This window comes from Pipra filicauda, unplaced genomic scaffold, assembly GCF_003945595.2.
Source record: "Pipra filicauda isolate LSUMZ 115617 unplaced genomic scaffold, ASM394559v2 scaffold24_size8852520_pilon, whole genome shotgun sequence".
In the NCBI taxonomy this organism is placed as follows: domain Eukaryota; kingdom Metazoa; phylum Chordata; class Aves; order Passeriformes; family Pipridae; genus Pipra; species Pipra filicauda.
Window position 1 is genome coordinate 4764620 of NW_024104365.1, and position 27844 is coordinate 4792463.

Genomic DNA, 27844 nt, shown 5'->3' on the forward strand with positions numbered 1-27844 from the left:
AAAGGGTGGGCGCAGTTCAGCGCACGCTGTGTCTCACCTAAAAATCCACTGCGCAGGCTGGAAGGGTTAATGACCTTTCCCAAATCTTCGCTCGCGAAGACTGGCCATTATTTGCTAGTCTTTGCACTTCTCAGCATGGTTCTAGACCTGGTATTTTACTTCAAACATGAAGACTTTTTTCTTTCCTTGTGTTATCTGGATGGCTAAAAGCAGAACTGCAGCACCTTGTGTGGTCAACAGATCTTACACTTACCTGGGGCATAATGGCCAACCTCCTCAGCTCCCCCCATTGTGTGCTCTGCAGGAGTCTCCCACTGGGGATCTACTCAGAAGGTGCTGCCTTTGCTTAGTTTGCATGAACCTGCTGAGGAGTGTTGATGATCCGGTAAGAATTAAAAAGCCAGAAGGACACCAGTGACATGAAGCTCCATGTATCCTTCTCATCCTGTGAAGCCTTTACCATTCTCCTGGCCAAGAGTTTGTTCAGTGTTTAAGAGTAGACAAGATGCCTCAAGCTGTTTGGTAGCAACAATTTAAGAAATATTTACAGTCTAAAAAAGGAAAAGCTGATAATATTGGCTCGTTAGTGCCATATCAGGGTTATGGCTCTCCCTGTTTTAGTCACATGGTGTTCTTTGTCAAGCATTAGGAGACATTGTGATTAAAAATCAGTAAAAGACCAGTACAAGAAGTATGTAAGCAGTAATAATGGTTCAATGCCATTGTGGTCTTCTCTGTCCAGTTCTTTCCCTAAGGAGATTTATTCTGAGTCTGACAGGGTAGTCTGAGTTACTTAAGTAAATTATGATGAAGAAAGATAATTTCTGAAGCTGATAGCAAGACAGTGTTTTGGTGGAGATTGCTAAAGTATGTGTATATGTTCAAATTTCACTTCAGGATTGATGACAACATGAACCTAAACATTATATAAATAGGCAAAAATGAAGTATAATTTGTAAGTTTCATACTAGACATCTCAGTAATAATCACTTGTAGCACAGTCGAGGGAGGCGATTGTCCCACTCTGCACTGGTGCGGCCACACATTAAGTCTTATGTGCAGTTTTGGGCCACGATATAAGAAAGATATAAAGTTATTAGAGAGTGTCCAGAGGACACTGGAGTGTCTCCTCCAGTGGAGGAGAAGCTGTGAGAGGAGCAGCTGAAGTCACTTGGCTTATTTAGCCTAGAGAAGAGGACACTGAGGGGAGACCTCATAGTGATCGACACCTTCCTCATGAGGGGAAGCAGAAAGGCAGACACTGATCTCTCTGGTGACCAGTAGCAGGACCTGATGGGGCAGCATGAAGTTGTGTTAGGGAAGGTTTAGGTTGGATATTAGGAAGAGGTTCTTCACTGAGAGGGCGGTTGGGCACTGGAACAGGCTTCCCAGGGAAGTGCTCACAGCACCAAGACTGTCTGAGTTCAAGAAGTGTTTGGACAACACTCTCAGGCACATGGTGTGACTCTTGGGGATGGTTCTGTGCAGGGCCAGGAGTTGGACTTCAGTGATCCTTGAGAGTCCCTTCCAACTCAGGATATTCTATTATTCTATTATTCATTTATGTTTTTATATTGTAAATAAAATGTATTGCTCTCACATAGCCCAGGAATCTGTAAATTACCTGGATATTAACATTAAACAAAGCATATATGCAAATGTAAATTTAAAATTAGATGCATGCTATTTTTAAGTACATAAGAACTTGGTTTTCAGCATTAGAGAAAAAAACACAAATTAGATAAAATCAATTCCTTTTGCAGTTATACACATTATCATCAAGGTTAAATGGATTAAAACTCTCTTTCTGGAGGAATTCAACCCAAGACTGAAAATGTGGTCAAAAAAGTCGCATTGTGTCAGCCTGATGTTTGACTTTTGATAGCACATCCCCAAAGACTTCTCTTTGACATACCCTGAACAGAGAACACTTGTTTCCCACGGAGCCTGTTGTTGCTGATAAAGCTCATTTATATCAAAGTGCTATCTAATACGACACTGCTGTATTCTGGCTTTAAGAAAAAACCAGTTGAGTAGCTCATTTGCCTTTGTAAACCTGCTGTGCCTAAAGATGTATTTTAGCTATTCTGTCCAAAGCCCAGATCACACTAAGTCTGTCCAACACATGTTTTTAAACAGAGCATGAAAGAAAACATTATTGCACGTTAAAACAGAATAGAAGCCATAAAAGTTGTTTCAGAGACTATGTTAATGTACTCGTGATAGTACCATGGTGATGCTTTCCTTTGATATTTGAGAGCTCTATCTGAGTGACAGAAAGCAGATCTCTTAGGAATCTCCTTAGCTTGAACATTTTGTATGGTTAAGTGAGCAACGAAGCAGAAGGGTGTAAGTTATTGTCTCTGAAGTATTTCACATTAACTGCAGGCACAGGCAATTCTGTAAGGTATACACACATATATATGCAAACACACATGCAGAAGTGGTGGGAAGTTGAATGAAAGTTGAATATCCCATGTTCAACATAGGTAAGAGTAAAACCTTTCTCACAGTCATGAGGAAGCACTTTGGAGATTAAAGAAAGGCTTTTTGCCCAGCTCAGACCACATGCTGTTAACAATGTCATGTCCAGCTAAGAAGTCCCGCTGGCCTTTCTTCCCTCTTCACCTTCTCTTGCCCCACAGATATAAGTACAAATCCCTTCTTTCCCTGCTTTGCCACAAATGTATAAGCAGATCTCTGTTCTGTCTGTGCTGCTTTGCCAGTTTGATGCTAGGTTCAACATACAGGTCAATCTGAACAGCTTTGGATTTTGACGTGACTGGAGGCAAAGCCACTGTTTTTGCAATGCACAACAGCACCACTCCATTTGTGCCCCCCTATGATGGCTATAGTTATTTGTTGTTTGCTAACGTAACCATTCATTAGATTGCTACAATCCAGAGACTGTTTCGTCTTTCAGAGACCTGAGATGACTCATGGATGAATTTTTTAAAGTGTCTGCTGTGTGAGGACACAGGAGCAGAAAAGCTCCTAAGGTTATCTTTCTGAAAACTGTAGGATTGTATTAAAAAGGGAGGTAGTTATTTTTTAACTCTCCTTGATAATGTGACTTGACTACATCATTACAAGGTGCCTCTGAAATCTGCTGTGAGAAGCAGCCATTATTGTAACACTTATTACACCAATTCCCCTAACTCTTCTTTCCACTCTAGTTTGTGTTCCACAAAAGGTAGCACTTTTCAGTGATGCACAAAACACAGAGCTTGTACCTTCCCTTTGCAAATTCCCTGAGATTATAGACAGTTTCATTGTTTCTCCTGTGTTTAAAAGACATGTTTAAAAGACAGATAAGACTCCCAGTATATTCAATTTTAAGGTCTTTTGAGGCTGCTTAGAGAAATGTTGAATACATTTCCTGTACATCCATTTGTCAGGTTGGTGACAGATCTTGCATAACTAGACAGGAAACTCTCGTGTATCGGAATCTTGAGTGGTAAAGAAACTACTGAAATCTTCTGCCTTTCAGGTAATTAAAGAAGAGATCGTTTTTAAAACTTATGTTTTGCACTTGGAAGTTTTGCTTCCATGGACACATTTTGTTGGTATGAATTTTGCTTGTTAGGAATGAACTGAGGACCATTTCTTTTTTGGTTTCACACATAAATACAGAATTACTCCGTGTCCAGTCTGGAGAAACTGTAAGATGCTGCAGCCAAGCTTTTTTTTAGACAGTCCACATCAGTTTTGCAAGATAGACTGATAGAAGGTGGATCCTACAGAAACTCTTAATTTACATTGCGTGCAAGGCTGCCTTCCTTACCCTGCCTTGTGTTTTGGCTGTCAGAGCATTAGATTCAAACAGAGCAGTGGCCTGGCTGAAAACAAGAGTTAGGGTGTAACAGCCTGAAGGCTTCATCTAGGGGTGTCCTTCCTGAAAAGTTCTGTTTCCTATTGTTAAACTGTGCTTTCCTTCCCCCGATAAAGTAATAAGTAAAGTATGTACAATCCTGGATGGCGTGAGCTCTTGCTGAGATTGATAGTAATGTCGAGAGTGATGCAGAAGCTTTTTCCTTTTGCATTTGCTTTTACTTTAGATTTAGGATTTAATATTTTGCCTGAACATTTCTCATTTTTTGTTGGGGTTTGTTGTGGAGTTTTTCCAGGTCTTGGACTTCTTGCATTTAAAAGAACTATTTTCTTCGAGGGATTTTAGTAGAATCATAGCTGAACTAAAATGTATCCAAATAAAAATAGTGAACAGCCACTTTGCATATCTCAATCTGTCTCAATCTGGTTTTATAGTTAATAACTCCCATATACTCATAACACTCCATATTCTCATGTTTCCAGACTGTATATAAGGGTTCTGTTTTCACATTTGATGACTTAAGAATTGCCTAGTCCTTCATTCTAGTAAAGTGTTAGCTTACGGTAAAGCAAATGATGAAAAATGAGCAGGCAAAGAAAACAAAACAGAGAAGAAAGTAATCTGAATAACAGAATGATTTTATTTTCTTCTCAAGCACTACTTAATGTTAAAAAAAGAAAACCTGAGAAGGTGGTTAAATGATTTTTACCTTGAAACAGAGAGAGGTGTGGTAAAGCGGGAGGCAAGGGGTGAGGGGTGTCACAGAGGTTGGGGTTTCTATCCCCAATTATGTGCTGGCTGCTATGCTGCTGAATTACACTGAAAGCACTGAATGGTACCATTATATTCCTTTTCAAAAGTTGTGGGCTATGAAATTCAATCTGAGGTATTTTTAATGAGTGTTCTGAGCCTCAGTTGCAGCTCTTCCAAAGAAACAAGGAGCGCAGTGTGCCACTAAATAGTGCCGAGGCCGGGGGTTAAACTCATTCAGTTTTTTTCCTCCCAGCGAGAGAAAGTAATGTCAACATTTATTTGACAGGTATATGCTTGGTTCCATAGTTGAGCTTTAGTAAAACACCTTTCCATAAAGAAAACATTCTGAAAAATGAGGTTCTATCAGCTTCACATCAAACTCCCATCTGGTTTCTGAAAACAAATCTTGTGGTGTGTTTTCCAAAGCCAGTGCCCACAGAGCACGTGCTGAGCTTGTGCTGCGGGCATCCTTGCACTGCAGGACGCTCTGACTGTAGCCGTCAGGCACATCCTTGTGGGCAGAGCCATGTGGTGGAGGTGCAGCTCATGCCAGATGGAGACATCAGCCCAGTTACACCCCTTGGCTGTCAATTAAACGTAGATAATTCAGAGGTAATCTTTGTCAGAGGCGCCTGCTGCCATCCCTAGCTCTCCACTAAGGGTTTTACTGTCATAGCTGGAATGGCTTTGATGTGACTCCTGCCTTTCTTGCCCCTTTGAACAAGCCAAAGCTTTTCAGAGAAGCATTTTTAGTGTGCACCTGGTTTTACAAAAGCCATGTAAAACAAGCACAGAAGTATTATTGCCTTCTATTTTTCTTACATGCTGAGTTGTGAAGTACCTTGTTTCAGATAGTGAGGAAAGCACTGTTAATTGCATCTGCCCTGCAACTCACTCCAAGATTTAAAATTCGTGTCAGTCTGGCTCTGGTTTTTGCAAGTCATCACCATTCAGTGTCAAGGCTCTGAAGCTGGAATACATTGTGTGGATGATACTCTTCAGAAATGAAAATAGTCACTTCCAGCAGTAGATGTTTGCCTTGCTAAGGGAATAAAAAACTGCCACAAGTCACTTTTTAGTTTTGCTAGCAAAATTAGGCAGAGATGACTCAGCATTTACAGGAGATAATTTAGGGAGTTAGATGACAGATTTTTAGTAAGTTTTCTCATTGTTCTTTTAATGCCTCATTTTTCTTGTCCACTGTGCATTTTAAGGATGTTCAAGGAAAATAATTTTGGTTTAGTAACAGTGGTGCTGCCAAGAGTCTCGCACTGGAAGTCTCCAAGAACTGAATGGTTGGTGTGTGAAATTTTGCAGACTTAAACAGTCAGTTAAAAGACTCGGTCTGCCACTACTGATGTCCCACAAATGTTTTATACCTATCTGAAGGAAGTTAGCAGTAATGGTTGTACTACAAGAAACAAGGTTGGTTTGTTTGGTTTTTTTTTTCAGGAGGACCAATTGTGCAGAGACCTCTTTTTGCAGTTTTATATTTTGGGGGGTTAGGGCTTTTTGGCATTAGCAAGATCAGCATTCACATTTCATGTGAAGACATGCGTTGTCCCCATTTGAATGATTTCTTAGAGGATTGTTGGGCAGACAATGAAGTTTTCCAGCTGAGTTCCTAAGGAGAGGAGATCAGAGCACCGCCTTTTAAGTTGATAAAGTGAATTTTAGGTGCATATGTGGGAAAGGTAGGGGTTTTTAAATCAGTACAGCAAAGTTAATACAAGGTCAGTTGTACTTTTTAACTGAAAGTCAGCTGGTTAAAATACTGTAAATTACAGCTACAGGAGCCAGTGAACCAGGAAACTAATCATGAAGTACTTTGTTAATGCTTTTCACCATGAATAACATTTTGTAATAAACAGATGTGTACTTAGACTAAACTGACCAAAGGCTGAATGTTTTTGGTCTACATGGTTTGTGGTGTTTAGCTGGTGAGAAGTTTCAGTTTTCCTTTGGCATTAGTAAGAGCGGTATGGATGTATGACATAAATTCTGTGGGATTTTGTACCTACAGCCGCCTGAGGAGAAAATTCTCCAAGTTCCAAGAATCTACCTCTTTCTTCCCCTTTATTCCTCTTTACAAAGGCCTCCACTAGTTTTGTGGTGTTTGCTGCTGGTTATGTAGTAACAAACTCCTTGTCAACTAGAAATTAGAGTAATTGAAAGGTGGGAAATAGAATCAGTATTAATATCATTTGCATTTTTAAGAACTGCAAAGAAATCAAAAGATTTGATTGTTATGCCTTAAGATGACAAGTTGGTCTGTGGTGTGAAAGACTCAGTTCTGAAGGTGCCCAGCCCACCTCTTCTGCATTTTTTTTCGTCACATGCTCATTAAAATGGCACATATAATGCAGTGTGGGTGGTATTTGCCCATTAAGGTATAAACTGGGATTTTATGAGCCAGGCGAAAAGAGACCAAGCAGAGCTTCCAATTCCAGTAGCTTTGCAGTACTGTAATTAGGGAGATGTACAGCTACCTGAGGATTTACTGTAGCTGAATTTTGTGTTAGTCTGACCCTGCTGTAAGAAAAAGCTTAACCAAGCAATGCTAAAAACAGCCTCATCATAAAACTTTGCATTAGCTTTCCTAGTAATATTTTTCTTTTTCCTTCAACATTATTTAACTATTAAAGAGGATTATTTAGTATTTAATGTTCACCTGAATTTTGCTGTTGGCTATTTCTACTAAAGTTGATTTTGGGGCATTGGAAGAGACTTTAAAGTTTAGTAAGAGCAATCCTTCTGCTGCTGCCTATTTTAGAAAATATTTTGACATAAGCCACTTCGTCATGATCAGAAATTCAAGAGCATGGTTACAATAACAAATCTGTGCATATTCAAATGTGGAAAACTGCAAATTTATTTTGGAGACCAAAATAAATTCATTTGCTAGAAACGCAAATGAATGAGGTGGTTATTAAAATCCTTCTCTTTATATTTTTGCCTCAATAATTTTTTGGTGTGTTGATTTTTGGTTAGCAATCGAATTCTTAAAATAGTCATTGTTGAAGTCATCTTGTTTGTCATAGCTGATAGGTGAGGGGGGGAAGTGTAACTTTGCTGCTGCATTTTTTTTTTTAAGGGTAGATGTCTGGAGTAAAACACACCTGAAGTAAAAAGCATCGTATCTTACAATTACAATTACACTCTTTAAGAAAACGTGCCACCACCAACAAAATTGATGGAAGGGTAAAAGTGTACATCAGAGACTGTGGAAGGCAAGCACTGGCATTAAGGGAATACAGCTTATGTGGTGAGTGTAAAGTAGTAAAGCAGCCCAGTAAAATCTTGAAAGAAAAGAACATTAAATAGTCTTATTGTTCGCACACAGCAGATGATCAATTGCCTGTTTTTAAGGCAGTATAAGAGACTTATTCTGTTACTGCATTTGGCCTCAATCTGCCCTTTGATGGTATGTACACAGTCTGTGCAAAAGCATGTGGGATATGTGCCAGGAGTGGAGCCTTCAACTACATTCAAATGGAAAATATATCTTAAAAGGAATGAGGTTATCATAGGTTATCATAAAAATCTACCTCTTTTCCTCAAATGGGAAGCTACCTGGTGTCTGCAGGTACAGAGTGGGGATCTGCCTATTTAAAAGTAGTGGTGGGAGTATGTGACTGCTGTGTTTAAAGGTGTCACTTCTCCGCTGTTCTTTGGCCTGATATGTAGGAGTGATGAATCACACTTCTTCCAACACTTTTCAGCTACCCAATCTGAGATGAACAGCGAGGTAAAAACTAGTAAGACCAGGTATAAGAGCTATCATTAAGGTCTAATGCTATTTTTATAGTTATCTAATCCTTCCTATGGGATTAACACCTGCACTTTGAAAGGGAGGAGAGGAGAAGGGCAGAGAATGTGCCTTGGCAGTATTAGGTCCAGAGCAACAATACTCAGACCAGTGCTTCTTGCCTTTAATCCCACCTTTCAGGAAATAGACTTTTGCTAAATATGGATTATGCATTTCATTTTACACCAGAAAGGAGAATTGTTTAAAATACAAAATTTGTCTTCAGATGCTGACAGCATTGTTCTCTTGTGAGTAGTTTTCAAGCCTTCTTTGTAGTATAAATTTCTGACAGGGTTATTTGTTTAGGAACTCAGTTGCTCAATCTTATCTTTGAGGTTATTTTTATACTATTTGCTTATCATGAACACTTGTTGACAGGTTTTCTTTCCTTTCAAAACTGTAGATACATATATAATTTTTAACAGCTTTGAATAACTGAGAAAAGTTAAGCTGTTAAGAACATTGTTATTTTTAGTATTGATTTCAACTGTGTATGACTTCAGAAATAGTAATGAAAGTACTGGATGGAGTTTTCACGATCATTTCTATGCAGTTGTTAAATTGGAGTATAAAAATAATTTGGCAGTCAGGCTGATCTGATACAAGGCTGATCAGTACAAGGGATTTTTTCGGTGATTAACCATGAAAGAGTAAATAAAATTTTAAACATTGTCCAATATAATATTGAAGTATTTGTAAAATATTTAGCATGACCAAACTATCGCATTTCATTTTAGAGCATTTGAGCACCCAAAATGTTATAGGAACAGGACATTAATGGAAGAAATGCCTGCCTTTATATGGTGGCAGGTAGGAGTGTCCATTTTTCTTTAAGATGAACATAAAGGAATTATTTTCTCTACTTATCAGTTGTTACTAATACACAAGCAAGTGTAATTAAAAAAAAAACCAAACAAAAAACCCCAAACTTTTTTCTGACCTGTTTGCAGTTTTGAAGAAGGAAAATAAAGTAGTCTGTGTTTCCACATGAAATTAATTTCTTTATTTCCCAAAAATGGGACTTAACATTTTTCAGATGTTCAGAAGAAAGTGTTTATTTTATTTTGGTTTTTTTAACCTGATATTACTGCTCACTAATGTTAAAAACAAACAAACAAACATCTTTCAACCAAAGATCTTGTTCAAGCTGGGAACTGAGATTTATTGGCTGTACAGATAGAAGAATAGTAAAATAACTATTTGACCATAAACTTTTTTTTTTGGTAGAATATTAGTGACATAATTGATAAATAAACTGGGGATGGGGGGTGTAATGTGTCCAAACACACTTCTTTCAAAGACCTGGATATCTTCCAGATATTGCTATGTACTTTCTTTTTTTTACAAAAAAAATATGTATTGTACTCGTGCCAAAGAATGGTCTAAACAAGTATGTAGAAGGAGATTTTTTTAGATGATTGGCAATCGCTAGAACATGAAAGAATTGTTGAACGTATTAAAATATACACCATCGAAAGATCATAAGCAACATACAGTTTGGGATTTTGGTGGGAATAGAGGGAGGTGAATTGAGTGTAGGACTGAGATGTTGAATGCATAACATGTAAAGCACTCTAGTTTGACTGGGTACCTTCATAGCTTGCAGCTAAAAGTGGTGATGCACATTATACATAGAACTGGATGTTCCCTGAAAATGTAAAGTGACTTTTAAAATGTGATTTCACAGAGCTAAACGAAAGGCCAGTTCAATATGCATTAAGCAATAAGGATGTGTAGCCAGAAATCAGTGAGCTTCTTTTCTCTGCAATAAATTCATAATATTATTTTGGTGTAAGGTTTATTATTCTCATGTCAAAAAAATAATAGTAGTTCCCTGGTATATCAGTATGACTGTGGCTCACCTCTTCTAACATGAACCCTGTAACACAGGTGTCTGGCCCTTTTTGTCAGGAGTATTGCTCACACATCTGCCAGTGTGCTCAGATGGCTGGTTTGGGGTAGGAAGAATTGTCCTCTGGAGCTGCAATATTTTTTCATTGATTATACAGGAGTCTGGCTGTCACCAGAAACAGGAGCAGTGGACCTCCACCCACTGCAGCTGCTTCCGGCTCCTGTATGTTGCATGTGACCTTCCCCCAGGTGTGTTCCACCAGCATACCATGCCCTCCTGTTTCCTTTCCCTCACTACCTTACAGTGTGGTATCTGTGGTGACAAGTGGTCTGGAGGAATAGTTTTGCCACCAACCTTCATTGTTTCCATACTTCCATGTCAATGTCCCACTTGCATACTTCATACTTCTTTGATCTTCACCTTTGTGTGAGTTCTTTCCCTCCCTGTTGTGAGCTCTCATTCGATGATGCACAAGAAGAGCAGGAAATAGGTCTCCTGGCTCTCCTTTCCCATGTCCTCCACATTTGGCAACATTGGTGACCTTCCCTCGTTCAAGTGTGTGAAACTTTTGTGATGGCTGTGTAATGGTCTTGGGCTTTCTCACTGTAGCAGGGAAAGACCCTTCTGTAGCATAGGCTGTAGTAAAACCTTTCCCCAGCCTGCAACCTGACATGCATGCAAGGTTGTTTTGGGGGACTCATGGGTCCCCATGGATCAGCCTGGTGCTGGCATGGAGCAGGGAAAGCAGCCAAGCTCTGGCTTATGCAGCCATGAAGCCACAGGGCTCTGGGAGAGAAGCCAGTGAAGCTTGCCTAGTACTTGCTGTCTGAGGCATGGCAACAGGGCCACACTTGATGGTTGGAAAATGCCTTCCAAATCCTGGAAATTTGTATTTTCTCATAGGGCTTGTAACCACGTTCAAGTCAGGCACAACTCTGTACTATAGATGATGTCATTGGTATGGCACACTCATTCCTGAATGCTTCTTCTGTCAGCTTGTGTTTGTGGTGCTCTGAATGACTCCTGGTTTGCTTCCATACCCAGTGGACTGAACTTTTAATTTATTGTGTTTAAATTTTTTAGTAGAGATGTCATGGAACTGCACCATCTCTTTGAAACCATGTGAGTTCCTGCTTTTCTGGATGTTGTACTTCTCTTTCTGGTCCTGCAAGACTGGAGTTTCATCAGCCTCTAAATCTCAGCAGATATTATATGCACAGCATTTCCTTTGAGAGAACTGTCAGATTTTATTTTGAGGTAGACTGATCAAAGCTGAGTTTACAATAGTAATATTTACAAATATTAGAGTAAGAAGCATTTCATGTTATTGAGCCATACTCCAGAGAAAATGCCAAGTGACATAAACACTACAAGACTGTTGTTCCATCATCTAAATGCTTCTAAGAAAAAAAAAACTTTATGAAAACACTCAGGATGTTTTAATCAGATGCTTTAACTCAAAGTCTGAGATCAGACAGGTGTGCTCTCCTCAGCTAACCTCAGGCAGTGTGGTAACGCAGGTGGCCTCTCTGCATTTTTCCATTGGTCAAAAATCCCCATGCACCCAGAGACACTTTATTTTCCCTGGGAGGAATGATGAATGAGAGGAGCCCATCAGATACTTTAGCAAGACATATATACATATGCAGAGGCATATTTCCATTTTGCTGGTTGTGCGCAAGTAAGAAAGCTGCTTGCTTGAGGGTGACTGACAAATATGTCCTTCCTCTTTCTAGCAGCCCCAACCAAACTCTGAAGGCCTGAGACCAGTCTAGAAGCAGGAGTAGTTGCTTCTAAATCACTTCTGGGTGTTTTTTCAGAGCAGTAAAATAACATTGTTTTTACACTCAGTCTAGTGTCTCTAATATTATTCTGTTGCCTCCAAAGAAATGCACTTATCAGGAAGCTCTTTCATTAAGAGACAATGTATGTTTATTTTTGCTTATGTACAGTGATAGATGGAGTGGAAAATATGGGAAGCTTTCTGTTAGACCTGACATACAAGGTGCAATGGTCTGTGCAGGCTGGGTGGTGGACATTGAGACTGCTTCTGGTTTAATGAAGCTGGAAAATGTGAAGTGAGTGTATTCAAATATACTTGTACTTGATATTATTTTGGATATATTGTATCAGATCAAAAGTGCTCTGCCTTTGCCTTCTTTGTATCCTCTTGGGATTTTGGTATGAATTACTTTGGTTACTGCAAGGTTATGGTGAATGCTTAAAAAAAAAAGGATTTTTATCTGCAATTGCTCTTGATGTGTTTTCTGGCAGTATTCATGAAGATAACATTTGCTACAGTGATGCCTTAAGCCCCTAATGTTTTTTTTTTAATTTTTTTTTAATATTTGTAAGATTTGTAAGTTTTATAAGTAGTGGAAGTAGATTTTGAAAGCAGCAACCCCCCCCCTTTGTCCCTTTTCCTTTCTCTAGCACCCTTGTTTACGCATTTCTTAGACCTCTTACCCCATTCTATGCTCCCTATATCAATCCTACCCCCGAATATAGCAGAAATGTTTAGTCTTTTGTCGAGGTAAGGCCTAGATTGTTGGCAGAACAGCATATCAAGGCCTAAACTACAGAATATGGTCAAGAATTAGGTAACTATATACCCTTTGTGCTCTGGTGAAGAGGAAGGTGGGATGAACACGGGGTCCCAAAACCCCCAGACCCATTTCTCAGGGGGTGGACCCCGGGGCGGACCAGAGTAAAGGCCACAGGGTGGACACATCTGGGATTGGATGGATGGTATTATAAAATGTAACATCTCAGGCACGGCCGGCGCGCGTCGTATAACATTTTAGCCTTGGCAAAATAAACCCTTTCTTATCTCACCCCTAATTAACTGCTCTGGAGATTTTTTCAGCACCAAAATTCCACGGCAATAACAGCAAACATTAACAAACAGTTAATAAAATAATCAGAGTGAACATTGCTTCCTGATGGCATAGGTCTGTTAGAGGCACTGGGAGTATGTTGGGCAAAAACCTGCTCACCGAGTTCTTGGAGAAGTGAGCTTGGCTCTTCTCTTCAGACTTTTGAAACCAGCCAGCATTGAAGGGTTTGGTCATTGTGTCCTGCATCACCAGTGTGACAGCACTGCTGTGGTGGCACATAAATCCTTTCTGTAAAAAAATGTCATTGTTTTAGTTTCTCTGGTGTAAGCCTCACTACGGGGTATTTACTTTTCACAATTCATATTAGAAAATGTTAGATAAATTACCTTTGGAATGACGCTTTGTACTTCAGGTTGTGGTTAAAAAGAAGGTAGTATCCTAGGTGGGAAAAATAAAGTCCATTTATTTTTTGGTATCCCAGTAAAACAGAGACCAAACTGCATAGTGATACATCTGGGATGGGGTGGGAGCAGCTTCCCATTTGCAAGTGGGCTGTTGGTATGGCCACTGCCTGGAGATGCCCACACTTGAGCTCAGAGTCAGGTTTGAGACAGGTCAGCTAGTCTGCTGACCTCTAATGGTTTTCTTTTCTTAGCTTAGTTACTGCTGTTTAATTTTGCTCTAGTAATTATTTACTGGGCTGAAAGGGAAGGGGCCAATCTGTAGGTTTGAGTGCAAGGGAGCTTGTCCAGGGTGTGATTGGCCTCTTATAACAGTGAGGTTTGTGCAATTTAATGGGTTATTATTTGTTCTGAAGTGAGTGTAGGTCAGTGTTTCAGGGCCTCTTGGGTTAAAATAGGTGCATTTGTCCAAGGAACAAAAATATTTTATTTCAGTGATTGGCCTTTTTATACAGAGTCTGTTTTTTGCAGAAGACTTGCTAGTGAGCTGTAATTTACAGTATTTTCTGCAGGTGGATTTAACAGATGGGCTGATGAAATGAATCCTTACAATCAGCAGAGCAGCGGCTCTGGAAGCTAATATTTGGCTAGAACATCTGGTCTTTATAGAGAAAGGCTTTTGGGGGGAAACACTTGCTCTTGACTCCTCCAAATTACTCATCAGCTCTGTCAGGGTAACAGGCCTGAACCAGCCTCAGTGCCTCCCAGCAGGAGGCTTGGGGTAAGCCCATAAGAAGTCAGAACCCATGACTTGAGCCTGTTGCAGATCAAGAGACATCCAGCAACCCCTCAGTCCCTGGTGTTTGGTATGATAGGCCTGTCAGTGGATGTTCTGGTTTCATTATGTTGTACACAGATGTACATAGCACCACCTGACATGGTTTGAAGGGACATGGGATGAAATAACTATCCTGCAAAATTCACAGTAGAAATTAGCCTTGGCAGACATAAGAGAACTATATCTCAAGTCCCTCTTCTTTACTTCTTCTATTTCATGGTATTTTTCCCTCAAAAATAAAAATGCACTAAAGATGGATTCAGAACTGCCATCCATGGATGGATGGATATATTCTGCAGCTTTAAAACTAGTGTAATTATTGTCAACTGCCCTGTGGCTATGGTTGTAATATCCACTGATTTTGTAAACAGTTTTGGCTGTGTTGTTTGCTGAATCATTTCTTAGCATAATAATTTTTCTTCCACTAATTAAAAGCATCTTTGTAACTCTAGGCTTTGTTTTCTTCTTATAGCAAAGAGCTCCAGGGAAAGTCTTGCATGATGCTGTTTGCAACCACCTGAACCTTGTCGAAGGCGACTACTTTGGCCTTGAATTTCCAGATAATAAAAAGATGATGGTATGTAAATGGATTAATTTTCATCTGGTTTTCATTTGCATACACACTGTATTCTCTCCTTTTGCTCCTTACTTGAAAGATATGTTTAATCCTCAATCTCCAAAAGGAAAAGGACTTTTAAAAAAAAAATTCTTGCCTACTGGAGTTGAAGAAATGTTTTTAAAACCTAATTGCTCCTGTCAGACTTCATCTGTGTTGAAAATAACAGCCAATTCAGACACAAGTTTGGAAAGCATTTTGTTTTTATAAGTTGCTGTAGAGAAGCCAAAGGCTGGACTGTTGCAAGCCTCAACTCTTGATTTTACAGTCCTGCTTGATTTGGAGTGCAGAAATGATCTTTCTCCACTGACAGAGAAGTTGCAATGACTGTGACAGAGTTCATGAAAAACATTTTGGGGCAAGAAACAGGATAGATAAAGTATGACAAGGTTAATAAAAAGGAAAGAAAAGCCAGAAACCCCAAATAAATTGATGGAAGTTTTATCTCGGGGGCTGTGTGGCACAGTTAGGTGTCCTGGTCCTGACACTCTGGACTCTGGAGATCAGCTGCTGGCAACATTCAGGCATTGCACTAACAGTATCATCTAGCAGAGAAAGCTAGAGGCTAATGATTCTTAGCCTTTAATGACTTTCTTTTTGAAGTTTGTTTTACTTTAGACTTACTTGTGACCTACTGGCATCTGTGCTAGTTATCTGAATTGCTTTACCAGTACATTCTGATGTACATTGGATTTCATGCCTGTTGGGTGGATTTTGCACCTGTAGCCTGGCTGACCTAAAGGAGGTGAGTTTGGGCAATTAGAAAAAAAAAAATCTGTTCTCTGTCCATTTAGTTAAAATATGCATAAGGAGCAATATTTCTTAATGAAATAAACTGTAGCAATCTCTTGTCTGTCATGGTCTAGTACAGGCATATCATATCATGGCTGGGCTTCGCGAACAAAGATTTGGGAAGGGCTCTACCCACGTTTGCTACAGGCGCGCTGGTGGCTAAAGAGGCCAGTGTGAGATAGACAAGATCGGTTGCAAAAGGCACAGCAGAAAGACTCCTTGGATGGTATCGGCAGGATGCGATTCTTTCTGCGTTGTCTTTTCGATGGGATCCTGCGTGCGTTCTCAAAAGAAGCAGCAGCGTTATGGATTGTGTGTCTCCAGACCTCCCGATTGGAGGCCAGGGTAGACCAGCAATGAAGACTAATGTGGCCAAGGCTGAGATGTTGAGTACAGGCATAGACAGTAGTCAACAGACATTAAAACTGAACACTAGTGGTCATATTGATTTAGGTTAACTGTAATTAAATAGGAAATTTTAAAAAATTGATGTTAATCTTTAGAAGTCATCTGCTTCACAGTTTGCTCTTGGAATTACATGAAATAGTTTACTAGAAAGTTTAGTATTCTGCCAGATATCTTTGGCTAATGCTTTAGGTAACTTGAGAGCTTAACATAACTCTTCAAAACAGTGCAACTGTACAGTACTATTACAGCAGAAGGTTTGCTTAGTCGTGTTAATAATGACATACTGACATTGCTGATGTATGTATGTAAAAACGAAACTAATTCTAACATTTGTTGTATATACAGTTGCTTTTTTAGTTTTCTAGAAAGTAGAGAAGGTCATTTGATCAACCTTCTCTGCTTCACAGGTCATTAAGTTTCAAATGGATGACGCTCTGTGTTTTGCTCAGAGACCTCAAGTAAACAGTTTTCAGTCTTGTGAAAACAGAACCCTTTATTTGCTTGAGGCAGAACACAGGAGAGATCGAGGTGCTGCCACTGCCTGAAGCTCTTGCAGTGGCAGGAACTGACTGGCTGGAAATATGTCCAGACAGTCACAGCGGGGAAGACGTGGTTCTGATGAAGAGGAAGGTGGAAAAAAACCCCCTAAAGCTATTGCCAGTTTGACCTGAAGGAAAATAGCTCCATGCACTGAGCATGGTAACTCACCTGGCCCCTACTCTTGGGAAAGAAAATACTAGCCAAATATCTGAGAGCACTGGTCTACATTCTTGCTGGTTGTTCCAGTCTTTACTTCTGAAAAATGGGGAGATACCACAAACCTTGCCCACATCCAGTCAGCTGTGCCCCAAGAATGGTGAGATTCAGTGGAACGAATACCTTCAACTACCTGAAAGCAACTCACAGAAACTCTGAACCAGAAGATTTGATTATGAATTGTTGTTTCAATGTGGAACAGCCCTCTGAGAGTATTATTTACACTTAAATTGTTGTAACCAGTTTATATGATGCAGTTGAGGTGAATGTTCCTGTGGGATTTAACATTTTCTGAGCTTCATAATAGCCATAATGTAGAACTCAAACACTGTGCAAATAAAAAAAAATGCAGTTAATAGTGTGTCTGAGAAATAAAACACACATGCTTATTTTGCATTCATATCATCTGAACAGAATGAGTTGCTTTTCCAATGTAGAGTGCAATGTAAAAGGAAAAATAAATATTTAGAGTGTATTTATTTGGATGTAATCATACGTACATGAAGTCATATATTCACAGTTCAGCTGTGCTTATTTCAACATGCAAGGATCCACACCTCATATCTGACATATTGACAGTTGTATGTCAAGATGCCTGGCAGATGTATACATTCAAGCATGCCATACTTGTAGCAGACAAGATCTGCTGAAGATGGGAGATGAGTGTGGAGGGTCTGAGCACTGCACTTCCTACTGGGACAAGGAGAAATGAGGCGCTGTTGCCAAGCTTGGGGTTTCACAGAGTTTCATCACACTTGATGTCTGCCCCAATTCTCCAGCTGCTGAAATCTGGTCATCATTGTGGAATGCCAGCCTTCATTTAACAAATAAGTAATCTAGTCTCTGTAGTTCTGGAGAAAATTGAAAACATAAATCTTAATTGAGTCCTCACATTAATTTTCATTTCCAGTTTATAAACCAGTCTCAGATTTATAGTGTTAAGATATTGTGTGGGAGTTGCATGATGCGTAAGTTTTGATTCCTTGGGTTTGGTGACAGTGGTAGCATCTTTGTTTTGGCTCACATTTCTCTCTACACGCATTCAATACATGCATTTGTAGTATCCAGCAGTCTATCCAAGGATGTTATAACTTGCTTGTAGGATGACTGGGAAAGTAAAGAAAGGAATGATGCACTTGTGTGCTCACGCTGTATCATAAACTCCCTCTGGGGAGAAGGGAGATTTATCTTTTTTTAGTGTCAAGTAAACTAGATGACTCCCATAATCTTGCAAATTGACTATTTCATATTTGATATGTCATTTTTCTAACTAAACTTGGCAAAGTCCCTGACCTTGGTTGCAGATTATGTGTGTGCAAACTTTCTGAAACAGAACAGTTTTAAGTTATTGAAGTGTCAGAGTGATTTAGAACCAGTTTAACATGTGATAAACAATGTGTTTCTGTTCTTGGATAACCAAGTTTCTTTAGCCTCTGAAAAAAAAGAAAAACACTTTCCTAGACTGAGAAATGTAAGAAGAATTCAAGCACTCATATTAGTAATGATAAAAATATCACACAGCATTGGAGCAGTTATAGCAGCAATACAGGCCTGTTCCTGTCTGGCTTCTCAGGTGATTTTAGAAAATTGATATTTTGAGTATGTTTCAGTCTCTGCATAATGTAAAATTATTAAAGGTCAAAGAAGTAATAATTTTAATACATACTGTTTTTCTAGAGGAAGACTCAGTTAATTTGTTTTTTAATGGCTTTGACCTTTGTGATGGTTCTTCCACAAATTCCAGACATCTGCAAGGGAGGCCCTGTGCAATTTAGTGAGATAACAAAATGCAAATCTTGGGCATAGGTAGTTAGTTACCAGCTGAGAACTGTGAGCTGTCACACTTCTCCAGGTCCTGTGAATCATCTGGCTTTTACCTTCTGCTTTCTGTAATGTTTTGTCTAGGACGTTCTGATTTGAGACTGCAGGATGTGGATTTAAGCTCTTAAAACTATAATTCCACCTGCTACTTCCCTTTTGAAAGCTGAAGGAAAGACCCATATACCGTCCTGGAAAATGGGTTGTTAAAAAAAATATGAAACTGAACTATATGCAGAAGTTACACTGTCCCCAGTTAAGAAAGTCTGGGCCTGAGCTTCCTGGCTTTATAAAAAAGAGAAAATTTTTCCACAAATCGAAAGTAAGCTTTCTCCCACCCTTATGCTGTTGTCTGCCTCAGACCTGAGAGGACATTCCTCCCACAGGTGGGGAGAGGGAGGCTCCTTTATCTACGTGGAGCCAAGCAAGGGAGCTCCAAATTTATGCCCAGACCTCACAGTAGGACTCCTGTCGGGTCCCCAAAACCAGGAGGCTGCTGCTTTCTTGTTTCTCTATTTGCCCAACGTTCTTGGCTCAAAGGCAAGCACCATCCCCTTTCACTTACCTTTCTCAAAATTAATTAGGATGAGGACCACAATGATGGTATAGGACTGTCTTTTTCTATACTCCTATTTTCAGTTGTTCTTTCCACAAAATTAATGGTTCCTGACCAAATGTGCTGATGTGTTGATGCCTGAGACATGTGAGGGGTAGATTTCCTCACTGTTTCCCATCTCTCTGCATCTGTACTGCTTCAAAAGCTGTGCCAATTAACAATGCCAGTTCCTAAGCATCTTCCAGAGTTTTAGGGAGAAAATCCACTGTGTATAATTAAGGAAAGTATAATGACCACACTGGAAAAAAATACATATGCAGCTGATAATCTAAGTAATGCAATTAAAAATGCTCTTCTAGTAGTTTGTTCAGAGGTGATAACCACCTTCTTTTGTTTTCAGGTGTGGCTTGATCTTTTGAAGCCTGTTATGAAACAGATTAGAAGTAAGTATTTCCTTGTTGACATTTCTTTCCTTAGTCTGAGAGTATTTGAATAAATTAGGACTCTGTCAGTTGCAATCTTTAGCTTCTAAACTTTCTTCACTGAATTTTTTTTGGATTCTTTTTTTTTCTAATCTGTCCTTAAGAGATGTACTCTGCATGATGTGAAGTTATGTCACATGAACATATGAAGGGGCTGACCCTGTAGGAGGCTGAAGTTTAGTCAGTCACTAGAAGAGGCACTGGTGGCAGTGAAGATAACAATTTTGTAGAGAAAAATTTAGTACAGTAAAAGAAGGTTTAAAGGAAGCATACGTTGCTGACAGGTAGCAGTAATTGGGATAGAAGAAAAAGAACACAAAGATGTTACTACTGGGAAGGAGCTAGCAGATGTATTACAACATCTGTATTGCTGCGGAACCTGAAACTATTAGAGATGAAGAGGAGGGAACAGTTGGGATAGGGCCTTCAGGAGAAGTTATGGTGGGTGGTGGGAAAGGATAGGAAACTGTAGATAGCCACCAGCTCTGGAGAGAGTAGAAGTGAACAGGAAAGGTTTTGGTTATTTTGTTTCTCTGTCAAATATCAGACAAGTTTTTAATTTATTGAGCTTTACTATTGAGACTTAAGTTTTCCTATGTGCATCTCTGGTGGTGTTAGTCCGAGTGTATGGTCTGGCACCTGTCCCTCTCACACAGTGAAGATGCATTGTTTCTTTTGTCACTGGTCGTACTTGCAAAAGTTGGAACAAATGTGCTGCTGTTAAAGTGGAAATAATAATTTGTTAATGACCTTGAAAAATAGAGTGTATTTGAAAAATACACTTGAAAAATAGAGTGTATAATTATCTCTCTCCTGTTCCAGAGCAAGGAAAATAGACACACGTAATATATTTTATTGGATTAACTCATGTAATTACTAAAAACAGACTTGGTTTTAGGAGAGTAGCCCTTGACGAAGCTACTGTTCTCTTTTATTGCATGTAAATTTTATTGGGCAGTCTCTAAATATCCTGCATACTAACAAAGGACAGGAGGTTAGCATGTCTGTACGCACTGCAGATTACATGAATCATCCCTTGTACATCATTGTAGATAATAAAATTTGGCCAGCATGTTACTGATGTTTACTAACTTCCTTTGACATTTCCCCTAGGACCGAAGCATGTTGTTGTAAAATTTGTGGTAAAGTTCTTCCCACCTGACCACGCTCAGCTGCAGGAGGAACTGACAAGGTTAGTAGCTGCATGACTATTCTTTCTTGCTAAATCTCTGATGGACGGAGGGGAAAACATGGAATTTGAGATGAATGGGTGAGGATCGATGACTGCCTCTTTGTATTAGCTTGATACAATTTGTCCCAGCCTTGAATGCACCGGAAAAAAGAGGCCCTAAGATTCAGTTGCAGTTCACGCTGAGGGGTTCTGCAAAGTGTGTGAGTCCTTTACCTCCTTGGATTTGAAGTCTGAGGAAAGCTTTACTACACCCCAAGAGAAGTCAGTTTGGCAACAGAGTTCTCTAAGCCCCTTTGGCAGTGGTGTTGGAAAGGACCTGACTTAGTCATGTATTGGCAGCCTGGATCACCCTTCTGCTGAGGGACACGTGTGACTGCGCTCGTGTTTGGGATAGAGCAGTTTTACATGAATTGCTAATTTACAGCAGCATTGAACCCTATTTGTAGAGCCAACACACACGCCAAAGGTTTGCACAGATGAAAGTGTGACTTTGGAGACGGAGAAATAGAAAGGAAAAGGAATAGAATGAAAAATAAGAGGAAGGTAGAGATAGATACACACACATGTAGACAGAGTACCTTAAAGGTGTGTTTCTTTTCACTGCATTTCAAAAACTTCATTGAACCTCTGAATTTCACACTGCTTTGGCACAAAGAGTTGTATTCCTCTGTGAGTAAATATGTAAATGAGGGACCTGTTAAGGTTCTTTATGAGGTCCTTCCTTTATGGTCAGAAACATTGTTTTGTTGCAGTATTTCTTCACTGCAACTTTTCATTTATTTTTCTGGTTAACAGTATTATAAATTACACGTTTCCATTTTCATTCAGTACTTTCACTATTAGTTTTTATTTTCAATCTTCTCACAAGACAAAGTCCTCTTTTACAAAGAGCTCTGGTGTCCTTATGACTTGCATTATAGAGAACAAGTCCACTTTTGTGATGTTCACTTTTTATCTTTGTCATGTTTTGTTTTGAAATAGAGCATTGGAATGGAAAAAAGTAAATTATTGATATCACTTTAAGGCCTGAAAAGAGAAAAGTAGAAATGTGGGGTAGGGAGAAGGAATATTTACTTGAAAAATTGAATAAAAAGAATAAAGGGATGAATGGAAACTCACAATGTTATGTTATTAATGAAACATTTCTGTTTCCCAGTAGATGTCCTGCATATCAGTTGCTTAGTATGCGAACTATAAATTGATTTTTGGTGATCTCTTTCTGCATCTGAAGATGTGCCTCTGAATCCTAATGACTTTTGTTGTTAGATTTTACGTATTTATGCTTAGGGACTTGAGTATATGTACACAGCAGTGTGCAGGATGTGAAAGCATTATCCACAGGGAACTGCTTCATGACTTGAAGAAGAGAATATAGCATTTTTGAACCATATTCTTCTCTCAGGGTGAATTTTTTGGGTAGGCAGATGTCTGCAGGTTTCAAAAGGACGTTATGTAGATCTGCTGTATTATTTCAGTACGTACATACACAGTACATTTCCATACTCCTCAAATCAGCTTGCCCCTTTTATTTCATGTACCTACAACTCATCATTCAGAAATTCACTGTTCAAATGAGAGCTGTTCACTGAACTTATTAAAATCTTGTCTTATTAAAACTATTGAGATGCTATTGTGAGTTCTCCAGAGGAGCTGCCGTCTTTGGAAGGCTTGTCAAGGTATCTGACCAGTTCAGGTTTCATATCAGCTGTAGGAGAAATGCCTGTTGCTGGATCTTTTTTTTTTAAGGAAAAATTGGATACTGAGTGGAACTAAGACATTCAATTTTTGTTGAAGCAAGAAGAATTTAAATGTTGAAATCATGTCATGAACATAGGTTGTCTCTGTACTTAACTATCAATGTAGAATTGCCCTATGTGGCCAGTGGTTTGGAGGCAGTGTTTAAAAGGGCTGGTACATGACCGTACAGGTAATAGAGCCACAGAGGTATCAGAACAAGCTAGAATTGATTCATCAAGGTTTTGTGCATCATTTCCTGATGAGTGTCAAGGTGGAAGTTTGCAGTTCTCTTTTTATTCTACAAGAATCAACTGATACCTCTAAATCACTGATGTATCTGTCATTTCTTCATAGTTAAAACCAGCTGCATTATCTAGGATTGCTTGCTGTGTTGCTGAGTACCTAATAGCTGTCACGTTTGCTTCCACTGTCATATCTCATTGCTCTAGTTCCAAGAGAGGGAAGAAGAGAGATATATCTTGGTTCTGCAAAGCAGACACTGTGTATGACTCTAATGGCAGTAATACACTATCTGTTGTGTTTTATTTAGCCTATAAACTTAGGTAATTCTGATCACTTCTGTAGATTCCAAAAAGTGTAAGGAACACACAGTCAGAGCCAGAGGTGGTGTTGAAATTATTTATCCTCTTTCCTTCCTGCTTTGTGTAGCTCTTTGTTCATGTTTGTTTTGCAGGTACCTATTTGCGTTGCAAGTGAAGCAGGACCTGGCACAGGGAAGGCTAACATGTAATGATACCAGCACTGCCCTCCTAATCTCACACATAGTACAGTGTAAGTTCCCATTTTTCTTCTTTCCAGAAGGATAAACAGGATGACTGGTTGAACATGCTTTGCAGGGTTACCTGCTACTAGCTGCTGTAGGGACAGGCTTAAGCCATATGGACAATTTATTGTACTTGGGTATGCTATTCAAATACAGATAATTTACTCTTTCAAATAAAGAAGAGCTTCTGGACATTGGATTTGCATTTTTAAAGCACTGCATTCGATAGGCTGGAAAAGATAATTTAAAAAGTACACTTTGCAGGCCATGACAAACAGGTTGAATTTTTCTGAATTCCTGTTTTATTATATTTTGCATCATGTCAGCAGAGCATTCGAATTCCTGGAGATCTGTATGCTGTCTAGAGAATGTAGTAAATAAACATGCTTAGAATGCCAGACTAAATCACAGTCCTGATGGGGAAGAAAAGAAAACAACAACACATTTTAAGCCTTTTTTTTTAATAGCAAAATACGCGCAATAGGACAGTTCAGTAGAATCATACATTAACTTTATTCACCACATCAAAGCTTCTTTTAGCTTCCACATCACTTTAAAGACAGTGTATGTTTTCCATTTCAAGACTTTATGGATACTCATCTTGAGAATAACATTTGGAAAAAACCACCTAGTAGCAAGTATAATGGTAGTAATCGACATTGTTTTGAATGGTCATTGTACAATTCAATATTGCCTATTTCCACTGTAATGCTGTTGTATGGAAATTACAGTCAACAAAGACGTTAGGAAGCTCTTTAAAGATGAACAGATAAATCTCATGATCCTTTGTCATAGTCTGTTAGAGCACTAGGCCATTTTCTCATCAACTGTTGTTGGAAAAGAAGGCTCTCTATTTGCCATGATCATAATTGCACAGTGTGACTGAGTAGCAATAAGAAGCTGTGAAATTCTGTATTTCTCATTCTGTTTTAAATCTGAGTATTTCTGCAGGACAAACTTAAAAAAAAACACCTTTGACTAGCGAGTTTTTTGTCTTTTAGTTTTTCCTGTTATGGCATCCAGCACCAGAAAGAACTGTTGTTCTTTCCTCGGTTAAGCTAGTTCTAACTTACTTTCTTTTCAAGAGAAAAAAATGTCTTGATCATTTGGGGAAATTGAGTCTCATTTGCTGTACTACATTCTAGGATGTTGAGTTTTCCTACTAAAGGTCTGTGTACCAAAGAAAGACACTGAGGAGAGGACCCTAATGCATGTGTCTCTCTTAATTTGAGGTATTGGTTCATGGTAATCTTCTCTTGAGCTCTTATACTTTATATGTATTGTTTTTCTTATGACCTCTACTTAGATCCTATTTCATGTCTTACTCATACCTTATTAATTAATCAAGTTCTTCAATGAACCATTTACAGCTCTGAACTGCTCAAGTGCAACAGCTAGCTTGTTTTCCTAAAGCAAGAGCATAAGAGGATAAAACACAGGATATTCTTTCGCCTTTCCAAGCTGCCCATTTCTCTTCTCTCCACAGTTAAACTCAAATTTAATTCCATGTTTTTTCACAATTCCTCCATTCCCCTGACGCACCAATGCAGACTGGTGAGAAGCACTCATTTCTTGGTGTGTAAAAATGGCAAGTCATCACCATTGCTCTTGTGCTACTCCAATGCATTATGCTGTTGGATTAAATAATTTTCCATGGTTGCTGGAAGTGATCATGATGCACTTGAAACTCTCTGTACTTCTTTGTCCCTTTTACTCACGAGCTTGAGGTGCAGAATGATTCTGAATTGGGATTTTAGGAATCAAGTAGTACTCTCCTTAGAGGGAAAGCAAGGTAAGTAACTTCTGCATTCAAAAATGGTGGTTTTTCCTCATTTCAGAAGAGAAGCAACAGATTCATCATGCAGAAGTGAGATAGTTTACACAGAATCTGAACTTCCACTTTGGGCAGAGGGATGTTGTGCCTCATGTTGCACCTGCAGTGCTTCCCCTTGCCGTTTCCTGACTGCAAGCTGGATATTTTTTTTTTATTTTTTTTTTTTCTGTTTATGATTTTTCCCCCTCCCTTTTTTTGTGCAGTAGAGGTTTTCTAGAAACCTCTGCTAGAAGTTTGTGACTGTCTTTTTTATTTATCCATCTTGTGTCTCATGAACATTTTTCTGTGAGAATTTTATCTGGTAAGAGTCTGTAGCTGTATCCTACCCACATGGCTGTCTTTATTTATTTTCTCTCTAACTTATTATTCAGTAGCAAAAGAAATATTATGTATTTGTCTGCAACAAAAATAAAACTAAAGAGATGATAAGAGTAATGATATCAAAGTGGAAGGATTGAGAATGCAGGTTAGTTATTGTGTGTCTTAATGATGTTGTGCCAATGAGTGGTTTCCATGGGAAATATCTGATTCCAGGAGGGCCTTACATTATGTATACAAGTTCATGTCAATGTCGTAGACTGTTATTTATCATAAACTCATAATATGACAGCAAATAGATTTCTGCTAAATTAACATGTATATTACAGGTTGAAATTTATATTTGAAACATACTATTTTAAAATACCTTAAAAGCATTGTAGAAAATGTTAGAAGTGAGAGGACACTTTGATACTGCAAATGATGCAGTACAGCAAGCGTGTGAATTAAGAAGATGGACTGACCATGAGCCAAAGGTGTGCCCAGGTGGCCAAGAAGGCCAGTGGTGAACTGGCTTGTAGTAGTGTGGCCAGCAGGACCAGGGCAGTGATCATCCCCTTGTACTTGACACTGGTAAGGCTGCACTTTGAATCCTGTGTTCAGTTTTGGGCCTGTCACTACAAGAAAAATATTGAGGTGCTGGAACACATACAAAGAAGGACAATGGAACTGGTAAAGGGTCTGGAGCACAAGTCTTATGAGGAGTGGCTGAGGGACCTGGGAGTGTTTAGGCTGGAGAAAAGGAGGCTCAGGGGTACCTTATTGCTCTCTACAACTACCTGAAAGGAGATTGTAGTGAGGTGGGGGTCAGCTTCTTCTCCCAGGTAACAATTGATAAGACAGGATTAGATTAGATACTACAAAAAATTTCTTCACAAAAAGGATTGTCAAACATTGGAACAGGCTTGGGAAGTTGTTGAGTCACCATCACTGGAGATATTTAAAAGATGTGTAGATGTGGCACTTAGGGACATCGTTTAGTGGTGGACTTGGCCGTGCTGGGTTAATAGTTGGACTTGATCTCAGAGGTGTTTTCTAACCTAAGCAATTCTGTGGTTCTGTGATAAGAGAAAAAGAGCTGAAATACAAAGCATTAGACATACCAGAAGTGCTAATGGAGACAGAATACAGCATGGTGTAATGCACTTGCAAGATAAGAGAAAAAGGATAAGCAATGCAAATAAATCTTTGGCTAAATCACATGAAAAGATTTTAAAGAATAGTTACATGTGAGGCTGACATTGTTTACAATATAACTTTGTCTCATTCTAGATGGAGTGCTACTAGAAAGGCATTTAAGTTGGAAAAGGAGGATAAGGAGGACAGTACAAGGTCAGGGAGAACAAATTCAGAAGTAACTTGAAAGCCAGGAAGACAATTTTGATAATGGATTAGCAGTTGACAAATGCTGAGAACATTATAGAAATCATGTAGAGGTGAAATAAGTCTTCTCTACTCTTGGCTTCAAAGAAAGCCCTACAGAAGATGTGTTAAGCTCATTTGTGTACATGGCCATATGGGTTATGAACTGCATTTTAAAGAATCCAGGCCCATGTTATTTGATGTGTTGCAAACTTAGGTGGGTTTATGGCTTCATTAAGAACAGAAACTTGCCTTTGAGTTAGAATTAAAAACAACCCTAAAGATTTGTGATTCTGGGATGAGTAAAACTGGATGAAGGGAGCTGTTTCTGAGATGGGCACAAATGGGACAACTTTTAAAAGCAAAATTCTTAAATATTCTGTAGTACTTCTGCTGTCTTGAGCAATGTTTGAGAGCAGATGGGGTGAATGAGGGGGTGGAAATCAAACAGTCTCAGTTATCAACTCTTTTGCATCTATGACCTTCAAAATATAAAATGTCATCATGTGCCTGCAGGCAGTTTGGGTCAAAAAGCTGCTGCTCTGTCATTCACAGATGCTTTCGTTCTTCATCTTCAATGCCTGCAGGAGGCTATTGCTTCCCCTCTGCATTTGCAGGTACCTCTGATTCCAGGCAAATGTTTGTCAGAAATCACCCACAGTGTTTTAAACATAATCTGAAACCTTCCCTTTTTCTAAATCAACCTGTTTTGGACAGAACTGGATTAAGGGTTCATTTATGTAGGCAGAATGAGTGAGGATGAAGCAGGTGTATCTGAGCTTGGCTCTATGATATCCCAGGTCAACTGTGCAACAATGTGTCTGACTGCAACCTGCATTTAATTTGAAGGCACTGTATTTTAATTTCA

General features: G+C 39.1%; 1 protein-coding gene across 5 annotated transcripts in view; it reads left to right on the forward strand.

Moving 5' to 3' along the window:
• FARP1 (FERM, ARH/RhoGEF and pleckstrin domain protein 1) overlaps positions 1-27844 on the forward strand; it is a 207794-nt gene that overhangs the window by 123957 nt on the left and 55993 nt on the right. For all 5 annotated transcript variants that reach the window (XM_027741050.2, XM_027741055.2, XM_027741054.2 and 2 more), the window contains exons 3-6: positions 14794-14898; positions 19668-19710; positions 20863-20941; positions 23373-23470. In XM_027741050.2, the coding sequence (XP_027596851.1) occupies positions 14794-14898; positions 19668-19710; positions 20863-20941; positions 23373-23470 (325 nt within the window). The remainder of the gene's footprint in view (positions 1-14793; positions 14899-19667; positions 19711-20862; positions 20942-23372; positions 23471-27844) is intronic.